The sequence below is a fragment of the Formica exsecta genome, unplaced genomic scaffold (assembly GCF_003651465.1).
Source record: "Formica exsecta isolate Colony F162 unplaced genomic scaffold, ASM365146v1 scaffold333, whole genome shotgun sequence".
NCBI classification, from domain to species: Eukaryota; Metazoa; Arthropoda; class Insecta; order Hymenoptera; family Formicidae; genus Formica; species Formica exsecta.
This window is the reverse complement of record NW_021850582.1, coordinates 847,744-864,384: the sequence shown is the minus strand read 5'-3', so window position 1 is coordinate 864,384 and position 16,641 is coordinate 847,744. Positions and strand designations below refer to the sequence as shown.

At 44.8% G+C, this 16,641-nt stretch overlaps 1 protein-coding gene across 1 annotated transcript in view; it reads left to right on the top strand.

The window, feature by feature from the left end:
- The first annotated feature begins 4,701 nt into the window (after positions 1–4,701).
- LOC115238338 (transcription factor SOX-8-like) overlaps positions 4,702–16,641 on the top strand; it is a 13,124-nt gene continuing 1,184 nt past the window's right edge. The window contains exons 1-3 of the mRNA XM_029812063.1: positions 4,702–5,536; positions 9,420–9,877; positions 16,409–16,595. Of these exons, the coding sequence (XP_029667923.1) occupies positions 9,705–9,877; positions 16,409–16,595 (360 nt within the window). The 5' untranslated portion in view covers positions 4,702–5,536; positions 9,420–9,704. The remainder of the gene's footprint in view (positions 5,537–9,419; positions 9,878–16,408; positions 16,596–16,641) is intronic.

Here is a 16,641-nt window from a genome sequence, read left to right as displayed (position 1 = left end):
CCATCGCTCGCTAGCTCTCTGTTTTTCGATTTCTTCCTTTATCGTCTTATTACATTTGATCTCATAGATTGCCTATTTTTCATATCTCTATCTCTCTCTTTTTTACGTAATTATTGTATATTTATTTTTATTATACATTATAGTTTTTATTTTATAAGAATTTTTTCACGTGATGAGAGAGAGAATCTTTCCTTTTCTTTTTATATCAGTTTTATACTGCTTTTATATATTTAGATTTGATATTTTTATATCTAATATTATTATATCTTTATTTTTCTATCGCCATTATTTTATATCTATATGTATATAATTTCTTTTTACTCTCGGAAAGATTCTGCCGAAAAAATATAATAAATATCTCTTTTTTTCTTTGCCTCTATTTCTCCCTTCTGTCTTTACGGGCCAAAAGCCACAATCATTCTCTAACAAATACTTTGCTCAATAGGTTCCATCTTCGTTGCATTTTTGGCATCCCTAAATGTAAATCATTTAGCGAACAAGAAAAATACATGGATAGCAAAAAACGCTTTGTACGAAAAATTTAGAAATTTTGAGGTAACTGAAATTATTAATGATAACTGATAACATCCTGCGATAATATAATCTGGAAATAGATACATCTAGAAAGAAGAAAATTAATTGCAAAAATATCAAATTCAAAAGATATAAATTTGATTTGCGAAAATAAATTTAGTCATTTTTTATTAGCATGCATAAGCAAAAGAAAATACTCCGCATTGAAAAGGTAATATCATTGAATGGACTGATAATAAGAAGCAAGACGCGGAATATCAATGATAATACGCGAGCGCGTTCTCGTCACGGCTATAGAGACTTCATTTCGTTTTAGGGATTGTTCGAATAGCATAAATATTTATGCGCGTACGCAAGCATTACGCGCTTGCCAGCGCATTAACGAGCACAATGCACCTATATCGTTTCATATACATACCAACTGCTCAGGTGAGTGACGGCCGTCCGAGCGTGTGATGTTTTTCTCAGTTTACTTTACGGTTCTTCGGGGATGTCGCTTTCTTCCGTCATCGGTTCTGTTGCCTTCTGTATTTATATTTTTATATATCTTCTTAAGGACTAACAATATACAGGGTATCTCCGCTAAATCGTAATAAAATCGGCGACATGGTGTGACTCTTCTTGTGAAAAATATAAAATAATTTTTTTATTATTGTAAAAAATTTAATTAATTCTCTTCTATTTATTCAGGAAAAATCGTCTCTCTTCGCCGTACATTACGATTTACAGGATACGATGTATTTCATAAATAGATCGAAATGGACCGATAATAGTCTGTTAAATTATACGCATGAAGGGATTAATACGAAGAATTTTTTTTTTTTTTTTTTTTTCGAGAAAACGGCTGCGGTACCTACCTCGCGAGGGGGGCACTCGCTCGCGCTGCTCGCGCGGGGCACCTTCTCCCGCCAGGTACACCCGTGCCCACCAACACGGGCAAACGCACGCTCACACATGTGTACGCGCAACACACACGCACACGCACACACACGGAGATCTGTTTCCTCCTTGTACGCTCGACCGGTCGCAACACCGCCGCCGCGGTGCTCGTGGTGGTTCGCCGCGTTGCGGACCCCGTCCCGGCCCGAGTAGCAAGTCACCTCCGCTCACCTCGGCCCCGACTTCAGTCCGCCGCTCGGCTCGAGTCGTCGTGCAACACGAAACGCGCAAGCAGAGAGCAGGCAAGCGAGCCGGCTCGCTGTCGCGCGCGGGCCCCGACACATACGCACGCGTTGCTCCGTTCCCGATAAGACCGCGCGCGATCGCTATCATACGAGCGAGACAGGCTGACACACGTGATACGCGAATTATCGCGCGCGAATAACCAAAACATTCGTCGTAGAGTTTGGGAGAGGAATTTGAAGAGACGGATCGGAGTCTCTAATCGCGGAATATATATCGGAGCGACGTGTGTCTCGAGACGACGAGATCGTGAAGCGGTGGGCGCTGGGCGCTCGGCAGAGATTCCGCGGCCAGCTGCGCAGGCAGAAACGGAACGTGGTATTATGTCACACTCCCACGCGAGCGACGGCAGTCGCTGCCGCCGTCGCCGCTCCTGTTGTTGCTGCTGCTGCCAGGCCCAACATCCTCATCGTTTGACATTTCTGCGGGCGCGCAGCGCTTGACGGATCACGCGCTCCATTGTGGATGTTACGCTCGTTCCGTCCCGCCCTGGTGCATCTCGAGATCGTCGTGACGACATCTCATCACGAGAGACATCTTTCCCGAGAGAAAAACTTGGCGGGAGATATTCGGCAACGCTTCGAGGCAGAGACAGCACGGTTACATATCATTTTAATCAAATAAATAATTGTACCACATATCCGGTATTCTTCTTTTTCTTTCTCTTTTGGAAATTCGTTGTTATCAGAATGCGGTTTTACCCGGACCAATAATTTACAATTACGGTATGTGAACACGAGTGCTTTTAATGGACTTTTCTCCCATTTTTTTTTTTTTTTTTTTTTTTTCGAATGTTTTCGTCTCTGTTCGCGAGGCATAGCGCGAGACGGCTACGTCATCGAGATTGGTATCGATCGTATTATCGAAAGGGTAGCCGGTATGCAAGTCGAGCGAGTTAGCACGGCAACTGCCCCGCATCCTCTCTCGCGCGCGACTTGGTTCATAATCTTTTAAATATTCAATTTTGTACGCTCGGTTTTACATTCACTATAGCGTATCGGCCGCTACGCTAGACGAACTCGCACGTACACACATGTTTTAACTTATGCAAAAACAATTACACATTTTCAGATCGTAGATCTGATCCACACGGTTGATTGTTCTCGAGGATCTCTATGGATATTCTCGATTCGTCATTAATTAAACTATTAATTAAACATCTCTCGAGAAAAATCCTCGACAATATTTCCTTTCAAACGGATACTATATAAAGATTAATTTACGATGATATTGTATTCTCGATAAAATTCTCGTAGTCGAGAAAAAAATCTTCCGGACGGAGGATATAAAAGAAAATGCGCTCCAAGACTTATGTGTTAATTTGCGATGCATGATTTTGCGCGCGCGGAATAATTAACACATCCCCTCTTACACACTTATTTTACACGGGATAAAGTTCGACGTAACGAAGCGTCCGACATTAACGAAGCGTTAAAGCGAGGCAGGTGTGTTGCATTAATGTAGTAAGACCGGGAGGAATATAAAATCGCATAATCGCACACGGGAGAGGTCGTATTAGTAATAATAATGGGATAAAGATGCGATTTTTATACCGGCAGATAACCACTCTCGCGCGTAGTTTATATTTAGACTCGCGCTTAGAGTGAATTTATAGTCATTGCTATCGGGATCCTTTATGCACCGTCCCTTGGCGATATTGCGGTTGTGCCTACACTCCTCTACGCGCTTCTCCTCTAGGTCGATGGTTCTCAAACTTTTTTTGCTCGCGGCGCACTATTATCCCGCCGCAAAGTTGAGTCGCCGTCAGAAACGGGGATCATTTACCGCATTTATTTTTTTATTACGCAAACGTCTCTAAACATGAGACAAAATTTGTACAAAAGAGAACGAGATATATACATATGGTCTGCGATAATGCCGTAACGTTTAAATCTTTGAGAATCACTGCTCTTGACGTTAAAGAGAAAGAAAGAGAGAGAGTACAGTGTGCGTCTATATAATCTTTCTCGGCCTTTTTTTCACGCGCGTGTGATGACACCCACGTGGTCTTCGCCGCGACCTGGGCGCGCGCGCGCGAGCGATTCGCATAGAGCCACTAGCCAATATTCTATATGGCCGCAACCTTTCTCCTTCTCGTGTGCTAATCAATCTATGTGCTTCCTACGCTTTTACGATTACGTAATCGCGGCATTGTGCGAGCCTCGCGTGAAAATGAAAAAAACGCGAAATCAAGAATCCCGTGCCGCGCATTCCGCGAATCACCACGACGTACGAAACGCGCGGCCGGCGCGGCTCCCGACGTGCGAACCGCCGCTCTCTGGGGTCGCCGTGTCTTTACGATATCTCATATTCCAATGACATTTGCGGATACTTTCAAGTACCGGAGGGATCGACTGTCGAAACGCCGCGCTTACACGCTGCGCACTTTATTATTGGCGCGTTTCACCGGAGGCGATTCGAATCGCTCGCATTGGGCGGCGATTAAAATTCACTCCAATCAAATATAATATTGCATAACATATAATTAATGTATTCGACGTGCGTATAAAAAACGATCGTTAAATATTTCCGAGCCATTGTTTTACGCTCGATATCTTCTAGTATATATATCCGTCAATTATCGTCAAAACAATTTGAGAGCGCACTTTCTTCCCCCAATATTCCGTCGAAAGCTTATCAAAACTCGCCGCCTTGGTGCAATCTTTTTTTATATCTTTTCCCCTTCGTCGAATCTCCTTTATCCATTTTTCGTTTCGTCGCGCGCGGAAAATCTCGCGGCGATGGCGACGGCGGGAGCGCGGAGAAGATGCACGCCGCCTATGCACGGGCGGATCCGCGAGGCGGCTGCGGTACCTACCTCGCGAGGGGGGCACTCGCTCGCGCTGCTCGCGCGGGGCACCTTCTCCCGCCAGGTACACCCGTGCCCACCAACACGGGCAAACGCACGCTCACACATGTGTACGCGCAACACACACGCACACGCACACACACGGAGATCTGTTTCCTCCTTGTACGCTCGACCGGTCGCAACACCGCCGCCGCGGTGCTCGTGGTGGTTCGCCGCGTTGCGGACCCCGTCCCGGCCCGAGTAGCAAGTCACCTCCGCTCACCTCGGCCCCGACTTCAGTCCGCCGCTCGGCTCGAGTCGTCGTGCAACACGAAACGCGCAAGCAGAGAGCAGGCAAGCGAGCCGGCTCGCTGTCGCGCGCGGGCCCCGACACATACGCACGCGTTGCTCCGTTCCCGATAAGACCGCGCGCGATCGCTATCATACGAGCGAGACAGGCTGACACACGTGATACGCGAATTATCGCGCGCGAATAACCAAAACATTCGTCGTAGAGTTTGGGAGAGGAATTTGAAGAGACGGATCGGAGTCTCTAATCGCGGAATATATATCGGAGCGACGTGTGTCTCGAGACGACGAGATCGTGAAGCGGTGGGCGCTGGGCGCTCGGCAGAGATTCCGCGGCCAGCTGCGCAGGCAGAAACGGAACGTGGTATTATGTCACACTCCCACGCGAGCGACGGCAGTCGCTGCCGCCGTCGCCGCTCCTGTTGTTGCTGCTGCTGCCAGGCCCAACATCCTCATCGTTTGACATTTCTGCGGGCGTGCAGCGCTTGACGGATCACGCGTTCCATTGTGGATGTTACGCTCGTTTCGTCCCGCCCTGGTGCATCTCGAGATCGTCGTGACGACATCTCATCACGAGAGACATCTTTCCCGAGTGTTTTCCGCGGTGCGATAAAACAGCGCCGATCGACAGTGACTTGTCATCGCGAATCGTCGATTCGAGGAAGATTGTTCCCGGATCACACGCATCGTCTAACGGCTTTTGACAGGAAGAAGGCGACCAAGGTAACAAGAGAGAGAGAGAGAGAGGAGGGGAGGGAAAAAAAATCATTCGCGGTGCAAGCGCGCGTTTTCCACGATCGAAACTCGATCGTTCGGTGCGCGAGCGCGTAAGCGTCGTGCGGTGTCACGTATCGATATGGCACGCGATATCTACGACTCCGCTCGATTCCGCTGCGTATATCGAATCGTCTCGTCTCGTCCCGACTCGGCGCGGCGGATCGATCGTGACGCCGGGGTATGAAATCGGTAATGAGCTGTAAATCTCCGACGTGTACATCGAACCGCGTATGCGGGTGAGTCACACGTCACAGATACCGACGATACCCGCCGACACACGTGCGCGCACACATACGTACACATATAATATACGTAGACGGCACCTTCTCCTCGGCTTCGTATTCTTTTCCCTTCGCTAGAGAAAATCGAAGGAAAGGATAATAAGCGAGAAATACACTCTCTCTTACCCGCCGGCCGGTTCCGTGGTTGGCCGCGCGCGCGTGGGCGTAAACGAGAGAGAGAGAGAGAAAGAGACAGCGTACAGGCGATTTTCTGAAAAATCCACGGTGAAACCTTCGTTAACGTTCGGTTTAGACGGCACATAACTATCCGCGTGCCGTCCACCGCCCGCGGCACATAATCCTGTTTCCATCGAATCGATTCGACTCGAAAATCGTCAATGCGATAGGCGAAAGCGGCCGATATCGAGACGAGAAGCATTCCTTCAAAAAACTCTGTCTGAAAAAGGGATAACGACGATTTATATATTCTCGATAATTTAGCACAATTGCACAAATTATTGCGATCGTTCTCTCCGCGATCGCGCGTGCAAAATATCGACATTCGAATCGCTGACGAAGCAGATTTGTCCTTGTCACGATTACGCGAATGACTTCTGAAAATTCGCGATAGAATCGTGCACGCGATCGATGCGCGGCATCGTCTTACCGCGACTCGAGACGGCATCATGCTATTCTCTCGATTATGCTAATAATAATAGTTTCGTCTTGTCTTTAATGCGTGTAGGAATTCAACAATTATTGCTAAACTAGCATTTGCAAACTGATTTCAAAATCGAACGGAGGAATGTATTTTTCGAAAATTTATTCCGATAGAAAAAGATTTAATGTCGATGTTTTCTTTATCTAAATGTAATTCATTACACGTTTTTCTCTCTCTCTGACACGTGATATACAAATCTAAGCAAATTTTTGTCGCATTCTGCGCGTTGTGTTCGACAAGCTTCGTATAATTTCTCAGACGCATCGCGCGAATTACGCATAAATTAACTCTCCAGAATTCGATATTAATTCTCGAAACTTTCGAAACTTTGGCCCTCGGAATATTTTGCTCGCGGTATATAAATCAGGATTAACAAATCGAACGGAATGATTCGGAAACTGCGTACACGCGCTATGACATTAACAACAATGGCGTTTCGTCTCCTTAAACGAACCTTCTCTCCGAATCGCGAAAAACACCGAGATCGCGACATTAGAAAGTAACGCCGTAATATTGATTTATACTTCGTTGATTTATCAAGAGATATCCGTCTGTCTCGGTCACAATCCCTCGCAGCGGTGATGGCGCGTGCTCATTAACGGACCGCCACGTTCGTCACGATTACGCATGTTACGCGTGCCTATATCCGCGAATACGCGTACGACTCTACGCAATACGTCGAGTATTGTTGAGAGATAGAGAGAGAGAAAGAGAAACACGGGGTGGGGGCGACATACCAAAGTCGTCGCGCGCGCCAAACGAAAACAAACGCGACGTGTGGTGGGGTGAATCGTACAATAATAAAGTTAAAAGATAGATTTAAACACAACATTTTCTCGTTGTCGCACACATTCCTTTCTCGACTTTCTCATCGGCATCCTCGCGCGATGTATCGATCTGGCATTGTGATATTATTGCGTTATGCGTACGTCTCGTACGTATCGTGTGTGCATTTGTGCGAGTGCACGCGGATTGAGACCTCCTCCGTTAGCGACGTGTTATGCCTTCGCGTATACGCGCGACTTTATGATTTTCACCGCGTATGTACACGCATATTATACATATCCGTCGGCGAACGCATTGTGCCGTTCAACTCGCGACGCTACGACGTATTATCGTGCGAGAATTGTTTCTCTCTTTCTCCCTTTTCTCTTTCTTTTCGTTACGCGACTTGTTTTCGTTCGATTCTGTCTCTAATTAAACGCTGCGTATATTGAAATGCGCTACGAATTCATCTCTCTCTCTCTCTTTCTCTTTGGGAGATATTCCACAAAGTCTCCGATTACGTTTGCGTCGGGAGATACCCGGTAATCGTGCCGTGTATTTACATCCACGTAACCACTCGGATAATCGTGCGTGAACGTAAAGATCACGCGAGTATCAAGTTTCATAGGTTTCGGTGTTAAGACGTTTCGTATATTCGTAACATTCCATGTTTAATTGCCATTTGTTTCGCGTAGAGAAACGTTGCGGGCGTTTTACCGTTCGCGAGACCGGTTATTTACTGACGATTAATCTGATATATATTATTATATAAATTATAAATTCGACTTGAGTTAATAAATCCGACGTTCGCAACGTAAACAAATAGATGATAAAAATAGACACACATAGTTTTATACTATGTGTATGTCTATTTTTATTATCTGTTTGTTTACGTTGCGAACGTCGAATTTATTAACTTAAATCGAATTTATAATTTATTTAAATTAGACAATAGATATTATGTCGTTGTGGATTCAATTGGAAGAATTGAAATTATTCCGGATATTTACAACTTTTATCATAAATTCTTTCAACAATATACATATGTATTTGTTCGTGTTTAAAAACTGTTTTCATTGTGATATTCTGCTGATATAAAATATTAATTCTATCATTGTTTTTTTTTTTTCTTTATTTTAATAAGGATAATAAGAATTTTTATAAAAGTTGCAAATATTGCCAACATAATAGAAAAAGTTCAAGCGGGAAATCAGTATAGTTGTTTAACTAATATCTCTCTCTTATTCTAATCAAAGTTTTCAATCGTATTGTATTTTAATTGTGCGATGTTTTTTAGCGATTATAAATATCTTGGATAATTCCTAACAAATACGGCACAGCCGTTCTCAATCCTTCGACTCGCGTTTAAATTCTTGCCGTCATAATTTTCTCAATCACGGACGAGAAAAAAAATGCGATTCGACGATATTATTTTTCTACAATGGGTACTCACGTGCTCGAGTGATTATAGTCATTTTCGTAGATATCTTTACACGACGGCTATTAACGTTGAATCGCCGAAGCACGAATGGAAGTCGATCGATATCCAGATGCCGATCGTTATCCGACGCGACTTTTCGAGCCCTTCGATTACGTGAGCCCCCTTTTTAACCTGTTTACGGTTAGAGAAATTAAATGGACACTTTCATTAAAACCGCGACTTTAAACTGCATTTAGATCGAGAAGGAGAAGGGCTGGTTATATAACGCGGGACTTAGTTCCGCTCCGTTAGAGGTATTCGAGCGCGCGATTTAAGAGCCATTGAAGAAACTGCGCCTGCGAAAACATTCCATAATTCTGCCTCAACGACACGAATCTAAACTTTGATATGCAATCGAGCAACCGGAAACGGGGAATTAAGATTCACCAGCGCAAGTAAATATATTTTGAATGAAATTGCATTCGTATATCGCGCAATATGAAAAATTAATCCTCGTCGTCGTTTAATCGCTGTAATAAATATTGGCGGCGAAAATAACTCGAATTTAAATTCAAAACGATCATCGACATGCAAGTCGCGGAGAGTCGTCTCTCTTTTTAATAACCGCCCATCGATCATCCGTCTAAATACGTACATGTCATTAATACTTAAGTAAATGAATTTATTTTCCATGATTAACAGGCGACGCGCGTGCGAGTGGAGGATCGCCCTGCGAGCTAAACGGACGATTTCGCGCCGAGCTCGGACGTATATACTCGCCGACAGGACGATGTCATTGTTGTGAGTGTCGCGTTTCCTTATACGTAGATACGAGAGTGCGAGTGAATTACAAGGACAGAAAGAGAGAGCGAAAAAAAAAAAAAGAGGAAGAAGAAAACGGAAGGACCAAGAGAGGGAGAAAGAGAAGTGCATCAAATGCGTGTGAAATGGATGGTACGCCAAAGAAAAGCGAAGCAGTGCTAATATATGGATGCCCATGGGTGGAACTTGGCCGAAATGTGCCAGCGTTACCATCACGCTATACCGGCAGCGGCGGCGCAGAATTCCTCGCCAGCTAGGGATCCCTCGGCTGCCATCGTGCAAGGCTTGTCAACCGCCACGCACATCGATCAAGCCAGCCCGTCTTATTCCCACTACACGTAAGTCAGAATCTCTTCTTTTATTTTTCTTTTAATCTCATATTTATTTCATGAACATCGACGCAACCGGCGTGCAATCAATTCGACGCGACACGTCTCTACTTTTCGCGCGAATAGAAATTTCGACTTTTCGTAAATTTGTAATAAACTTTGACGCTCTCGCAAACTTTTGTCGCAAATAGAGGGACTCTTTAACGAAGAGACGAGACCGCGTTTCGGCGCGCGTGGCCGGGCCCCGCGTATCGCGGACTTATCGCGGGACCGTCCGGGGCCCCGTTCTCTCAATTGTATCGCGTATATATTAATAACGATACGGCGAATTAGGGATAAGTATACGACCGCGCGGTCAGGCCCCCAGTAATCCTGTTATTAGCGCGGCGATTAGGGGAAGATGATCCCCGGGCAAATTGCAGGGGCGTATACCGCGCGTGTTTGGTTAACATAATCGCCAATCGCGCTATCGCCGATCCGCGCGAGTTTCTCGAGACGATACACATACATTACATGCGAAGCGATGGATGGCGTTTCTCTCAACCCCCTCGTCTCTCTGGGGATCGCGCGCGTCTCTCGTTTCCCTCCTTTTTAAATTTTCTTACTTTGTCTCCCTCTCCCCCTTTTCTCCTCCCCCGGGCTCGCGTGCTCGAGATGTTGGTGTGTTGAAAATCCATTAAATTGCAGTTTACGCTCGAGATTCAATGTTTCACTATCATTACGTCGTATACGAAGGCAAAGAGAATAAAAGTGCCTTTCTCTCTCTTTCCCTCTTTCTCTCCCGACCCTTTGAGACTGTTAAGGAGGAGGTTGAGAAAATAGCATGCGCACTGCCGGCATGCGTTTCTAACGTATCGTATAATTTCAGCTATTTCTTATCTCGTTTGCCCGCAGTCTTATTTGCTTGTCTTCTTACGGCACGTATTTGCGAGATGCCGCGAGAATTTCATGTTCAAAATTCGTCGTTCTTTACGCTTGCGCGTAAATATTTTATATATAATTCAAATCTTTAATTTAAATTTATTATAGATGTATGTGTCGCGCGCGGCTAAAAATTCCGCGTAAAAAAATACCGACTCAACTTTTTCGACCGCGATGTTTCTCTCTCTTGACGATGAAAATCAGCTTTATTAAAATGATTCCGTCCGGTTCCCATTTGTTGCTCCCAGCCGTCGCACGGATCGCGTACCATGTCATGTTATTTCATACACATGCACGCACGCACGTATGCATATTAGACATATTCCGGCAGATTTTATTCGAAATTTTAGCAAAAAAGTTGCAAAGTTTTAACTCGTAATTTATTTTTAAACTCTATTTTTTTTTGTCAAGATTTTTATAAAATATAAAACTTGAGTTAATTTTTTTAATCGAAAAAAGAAAAGTTAAACATATTTTTATCTTTGGTCAATCTGTGAATTTACGATGACGCGAATCGCTCGAAGATATTGGTCGCGAATTCACTTTAACACCTCGGTGCGCAATTCTGTAATAACGTCGATACGTATTCGCTTATTGATCGATTCTCGTATTTACGAGGCTGAATAAAAATTTCCAATCGAGTACGAGAGCGAATGAGATTGAGAACTTTTTCCAATCCAGCATCAATCGTTTTCATCTGCTGGCGATATCTCAGAAGTGGTTATTTCCTTTCGTTTGACTCGAGATAACAATATTAGTCGTCAATTTAAAATATCAGTCACACTTGTTTCAAGTATCCTTATGCTACGTGCCACGGCATTTTAATTTGACGTTTGGCGCAAAGGCAAATTATGTCACGCGAGCTTAACTTTTGTTCTCCCGCGTGATAAGAATTAATATCTCGATGCGGTTGTCGCGCTAGCCTACTCGACTCGGAGTCGAGGCTCAATTTGCAAACATCGATTATATCGGCGGAACGTCAATAATTCCGTGAACGACACGCTACACCATCCGGCAGGTCTCGGTTTTTCTCGGTACTCGATAGCTGGAAATAGTCCTCTCCTCGAAAATTGTCGAATTTTTTCTCCTCGAATTTTTATGACTCGGTCGACTTGATGGATTCGGAGCGGAATTTTTCAGCTATTTGCTTCGCCGCGTCTGACAAATGCGAATTCGAATAAGTACTTGTTATGGAGCGACGACGTCGCGCTTGACCCCTGGCGTGGTGCGTGTCGCTCACGACCATGTCATTTCTACGATTGCGGTGAGTCAGATCGGTGACTTGACGATTAAGCAATGACTGGCAGTTAATTACGGATTAACAGTCAGTTATAGTTATTTGGACGCACTAAATATAGGCGCTCAACACATTTATCGTCTTGCGAGATATTGCGTGTGAATATCACGACTGACCGATTCTTCATCTGCATTATTCAACCAAAGATTTTCTTTCGATTCTACATATATTATGTATGAGGAAATAGCACATAGGTTTTGTATGCGTATTCTTTTTTTTTTTAAATGCTATAATTATCGTTTTTGTAACGAAGAAGAAGATTAAGAGATAATAAACTTACATTTGCATCATAAAAATAGATTGCTGCAATAATGTAAGTTTGATAGCAAACTTGCCTCAAATGACGCCGCATCGAACGATCAGTTTTCGATTCGCGGATATGTTGGTAAACGCGTGCGAGTTATACGCGCGCTATCCATCGCTATTTTAGGACGATCGTAAATCTGTAGTGCATTAAATAGTAATAGCAATAGTAATTTATAGACGGATCAAAACTCATTTGCAGCTACGTAAATTTGCATCGTTGAAAACAATGGCCGTGTGGATTAATGAATTAAGACAATTAAATGTCTCGGCAAATGATACGGCAAATACCGGACACTATCTCTGATCCACGCTTCGTCGCTATGTTGATTACGAGATTAGGATTTTTCGCAATTTTCTTAAAATCAAAAAACGCGTTGTAGTATAAAAAATATTTATATACGAAAGATATTGTATGTGTTATATAAACAATTATCTCAATATATATATATATATATATGTATATAATAAATACTATTAGAATATTATTGATATATTATCAATCTGAATTTATGGGTTTCTTATTATTTTGCCTTGATTTTACAATACATAACTACAACGGAATGATTTATTAGCGTTCCCATAAACATCTCGTTTTAACAAATATCGCGACAAGCTATACAACGAGTATATCTGACGTTGATGCCGCTATTTCAGAACCTCTTTCTGTGTTGTTGAAGACGACAAGCCCGTTGCAATTAATCATTGATCGTGCATTTAATGATTCGTCAGAAAAAAAAAAAAAAAAAAGAAAACAACAAAAAAACATCTATGAAATATTTTCAAGGTATCGTATAAATAGATAATAATTCTAATGTATTTTTTTCACAGGCGTGTATGTTTGAATAAAAATTCCATCGTCGTTTTAAATATTGGCGTAGAATTTTTACGGACCGTTATGTCGGCTCTGTCGGTTCTGTCTCGACACAGTTCCGCAATTAACGCAACCGTATTCCGGGGATTAAGCGGCCGCTATATCCTCTCGAAGCTAGCCTGGGAATTTTCGTCGGTCGACGGTATCTCCGGTCGTATCGCGCGCGGACACCTCTTCCCGAGGTGCCGTGTAGAAATCTTCGATTCTTCCTTACTCGGTCGCAGGAAGTCGTACGTAATGGCTCTCCGCCGTTGGCTCTGAGGTCAGAGAAGGTATATACGAGACGGGATACACACAACGAGACTTTGCGGCATCCGTTCCGCAGCCTTAAACAACCCGTAAAGGTTTCGGGGATGCGCTTTCTTCGTTCTAAAATCTGAAACGCGCCGGAGCGTTAGTAGTGCAGAGGTGAGCGGCTGAGGTCGTCACTTCCGTTTACCAAGCGAGCCAGCATTGGGCGATTCGATTTAAAAGTTTAATCAGAGGCTTATAAAATTATATAGTCTCTGCATCTTTGTTTGCTCGCGCGGCGAGGAATTTCGCCGTCTCTTATAGTAAGGATTATATCCATATATATGAATGTAGATCGAAATTTGCATTTTCATTCGTATCGAACCCGTAATATCATCGTCGTTGATAATATTGTTAATGCAGCGCGACGCGTTAATAAACAAGCGGGGCCCGGTCATAACGGCACATCTCTCCCGTCGTCGTGCGATTTATTTATGATTGCCGCGATTGGCTCCACACGCGCATTTCGCGTATCGGCGCGAATACAGATCGATTCTCCACCCACACGTGTACGCGACGACCGCGTACGTAATGGCTCTGCTATGCGCGAGCACAATAGTATATATCGTGTACACACGCGTATACACGCGTGCGTGCGTTTCGTCATTTTTATGCGAATATATCGCGTCTCGTCTCGTCTCGTCTCGTCGCCTCGTCGCCTCGTCGAGCGATGCAAGGGTGTGTTCGATCAGCGCGATTATTTGAATAAAATGCGCCACTACGTCAGAGACGCGAGTTTCGAAAGCTCTCTCCATACTTCTCTTCGACAGCCTGATGTCCCCCTCCCTCTTCCCTCTTCCCCCTCGGGTCTGGCCCAGAAGGGGGACGAGGAGGGAAGGAATAATTTATCCAAGGGGGGAACAAGCGTGTCGTTGACGAAGAGAACGACTCGTACGAGTGCCTGCTCTGGTTGCCGAACCGTGCAGGACGCACCGGCGATTTTCCTTCCCTCTCGAAGGAGAGCTCCGCGACGTCGGAGATTCATGAGGCTCGACGGACGGACGTGCCGATTTAGAGGATCGCCGCTGTTGTTGTTCTTTGTCTCCTCGCTCGGCCGACTCTTACGTGCGCCGGAATAGCGTATCTGCTCCGGTAGGTCGTGGCTCGGCAGCTCTCCGAGCTATTTGTAACGTGGCAGGCGCGTCGGTGTGTGGAAGGATAACTGTCGCTTTTCCTTGACACGCTTTGCCGAACGTCTCGTCATCGTCGCGGAATAATTTTTTACCAACTTTTAGACCGAGATTTTTCGGAGAAGCGTATCTTTTTCTCTTCCCCCCCCCCCCCTCTCTCTCTCTCCATCTTTTTGGACAAACTTTCGATGGATGATCGAAATGGTTGTCTTAGATGACGCGTAATTATTGTGAAGTCAAATTGTACGGCGCAAAATTTGTTTGCGAACGTTACACGTTTGCAACGCGATGCATCAGTGCCCGACAATGACTCCTGGCGAATTAATATTTTCGAAACGACGCGTGCTCATTGCATTCGCGGTTGGAGACCCGTGTGCTTCCTTCAACTCGCGGTACAATCACCCCACATGAATCATTAAAGAAACAATGCTGAAGGCAGTGGCGTATCTATCGTACGCGTGGGTGGTGCAGCTGCGCCGACGCGGGCGAAACCCGGGGAATCTTGGCCGCGGGTTTAACGGCTTTTAATTTTGTATCGTATCTGGTATCGCCTCGAGAGGTTCCACGAGCTTTTTTTATCGGCGATGAAGAGTACCTTCACGAAGCACCGCGTTTCAAGAGCACATTTTGTTTACTCACATTATTATTACCATTATTATTATTATTATTATTATTACTACTACATTATTATACTTTTTGCAATATGAATCAGTTTTATGTCTTAGAATTTATAGCTCATCGCTTTTATTTCTTAGATTGGCGAACTTTTTTAAATATTTTTTAAGAATCGCCCCATATATTGTACAATTTTATTTTATTTAATCGCGATAAAATCGCGTTCTCGCCTTGGTAAGCCGTGTGATTGGTATCGGGCTTCATATATCGATATGTCGAAACAAGAGCGCGCGGCGGTTTTATCAGCGCGACCGATACGACGGAAGGCGAGCTAATTTCTCGCTACACAAGTACAAGGGGTGGCAAAAACGTGCGCACGTTACAGTTGCCGTCGTAAAGTTTATTGAATGAAAATGCCGCCGGTAGGTTTTTTGTCCCCGTGACTCGCAGCATCTCGCCGAACCGAATGAAACAATGGCCATTATATGGAACACTCGCGCGCGAACGCGTATATACATACATTCCGTGGAATATCGTACGTGCGCACGTGTGCATTACATATGTCGTCACGGCTTGCCTAGGACCAAATAGACGTCTCCGTGTATGTGCGCGCGCGCGCGTGCACGCGACAGACAGCTGTTCGTACCATTATACTCGGCGCACGGTCGCATAATGCCTTAAGGACAATCGTGGGAATTCCATTAAGTGGCCTTGAATGGTTCATTCATGTCGATCAACTCTTTTTCCTAACGGAACGGTTGACAGATCAATCGACCGCTCGGGCACGAGAGCGACCCACGGGATTTCACTCCGTTCGTTCAGCGTCTCGCTTCTTCGTCGATACCGAGAGAGAAAGCAGCCAAAGTCAATTACTATCGCGCAATCCGCGATACGAAATCGATATCTCGCGTCGCTCGCGATCATCGTGCTGGCTATCGGGTCTCGATAAGAAATCGAACGCCGTTCGAATCGATCGAAACTCTCCTCGCTTTATCGCCGTTCATTCCTTCGGAGAATCACGCTACATTATTTCGCCGCGTTTTTTTTTTACCACCGTTCGATAATCATTAAATATATGTTGTCAAGCGTCGTTAATCTTTTTGTCGCAGGATGCTGGATAATTATGACAGGGGTGAGGTGACACCACCACCGCCGGTGAGCGGTTACGGCGGTTCCCCCGGTCTCTTGGCACTTCATTCCTCGCTTTACGCGACTCCCACGTCGAGGGCCTACGACATCGACTCCGGCATCGATGGCAACGACAGCTCGATGCCCATCGATACCCAAATCATCTCGGTACGTGTTTCCGTCAATTTCGAATATCGCTTGTACAGGATCTCGT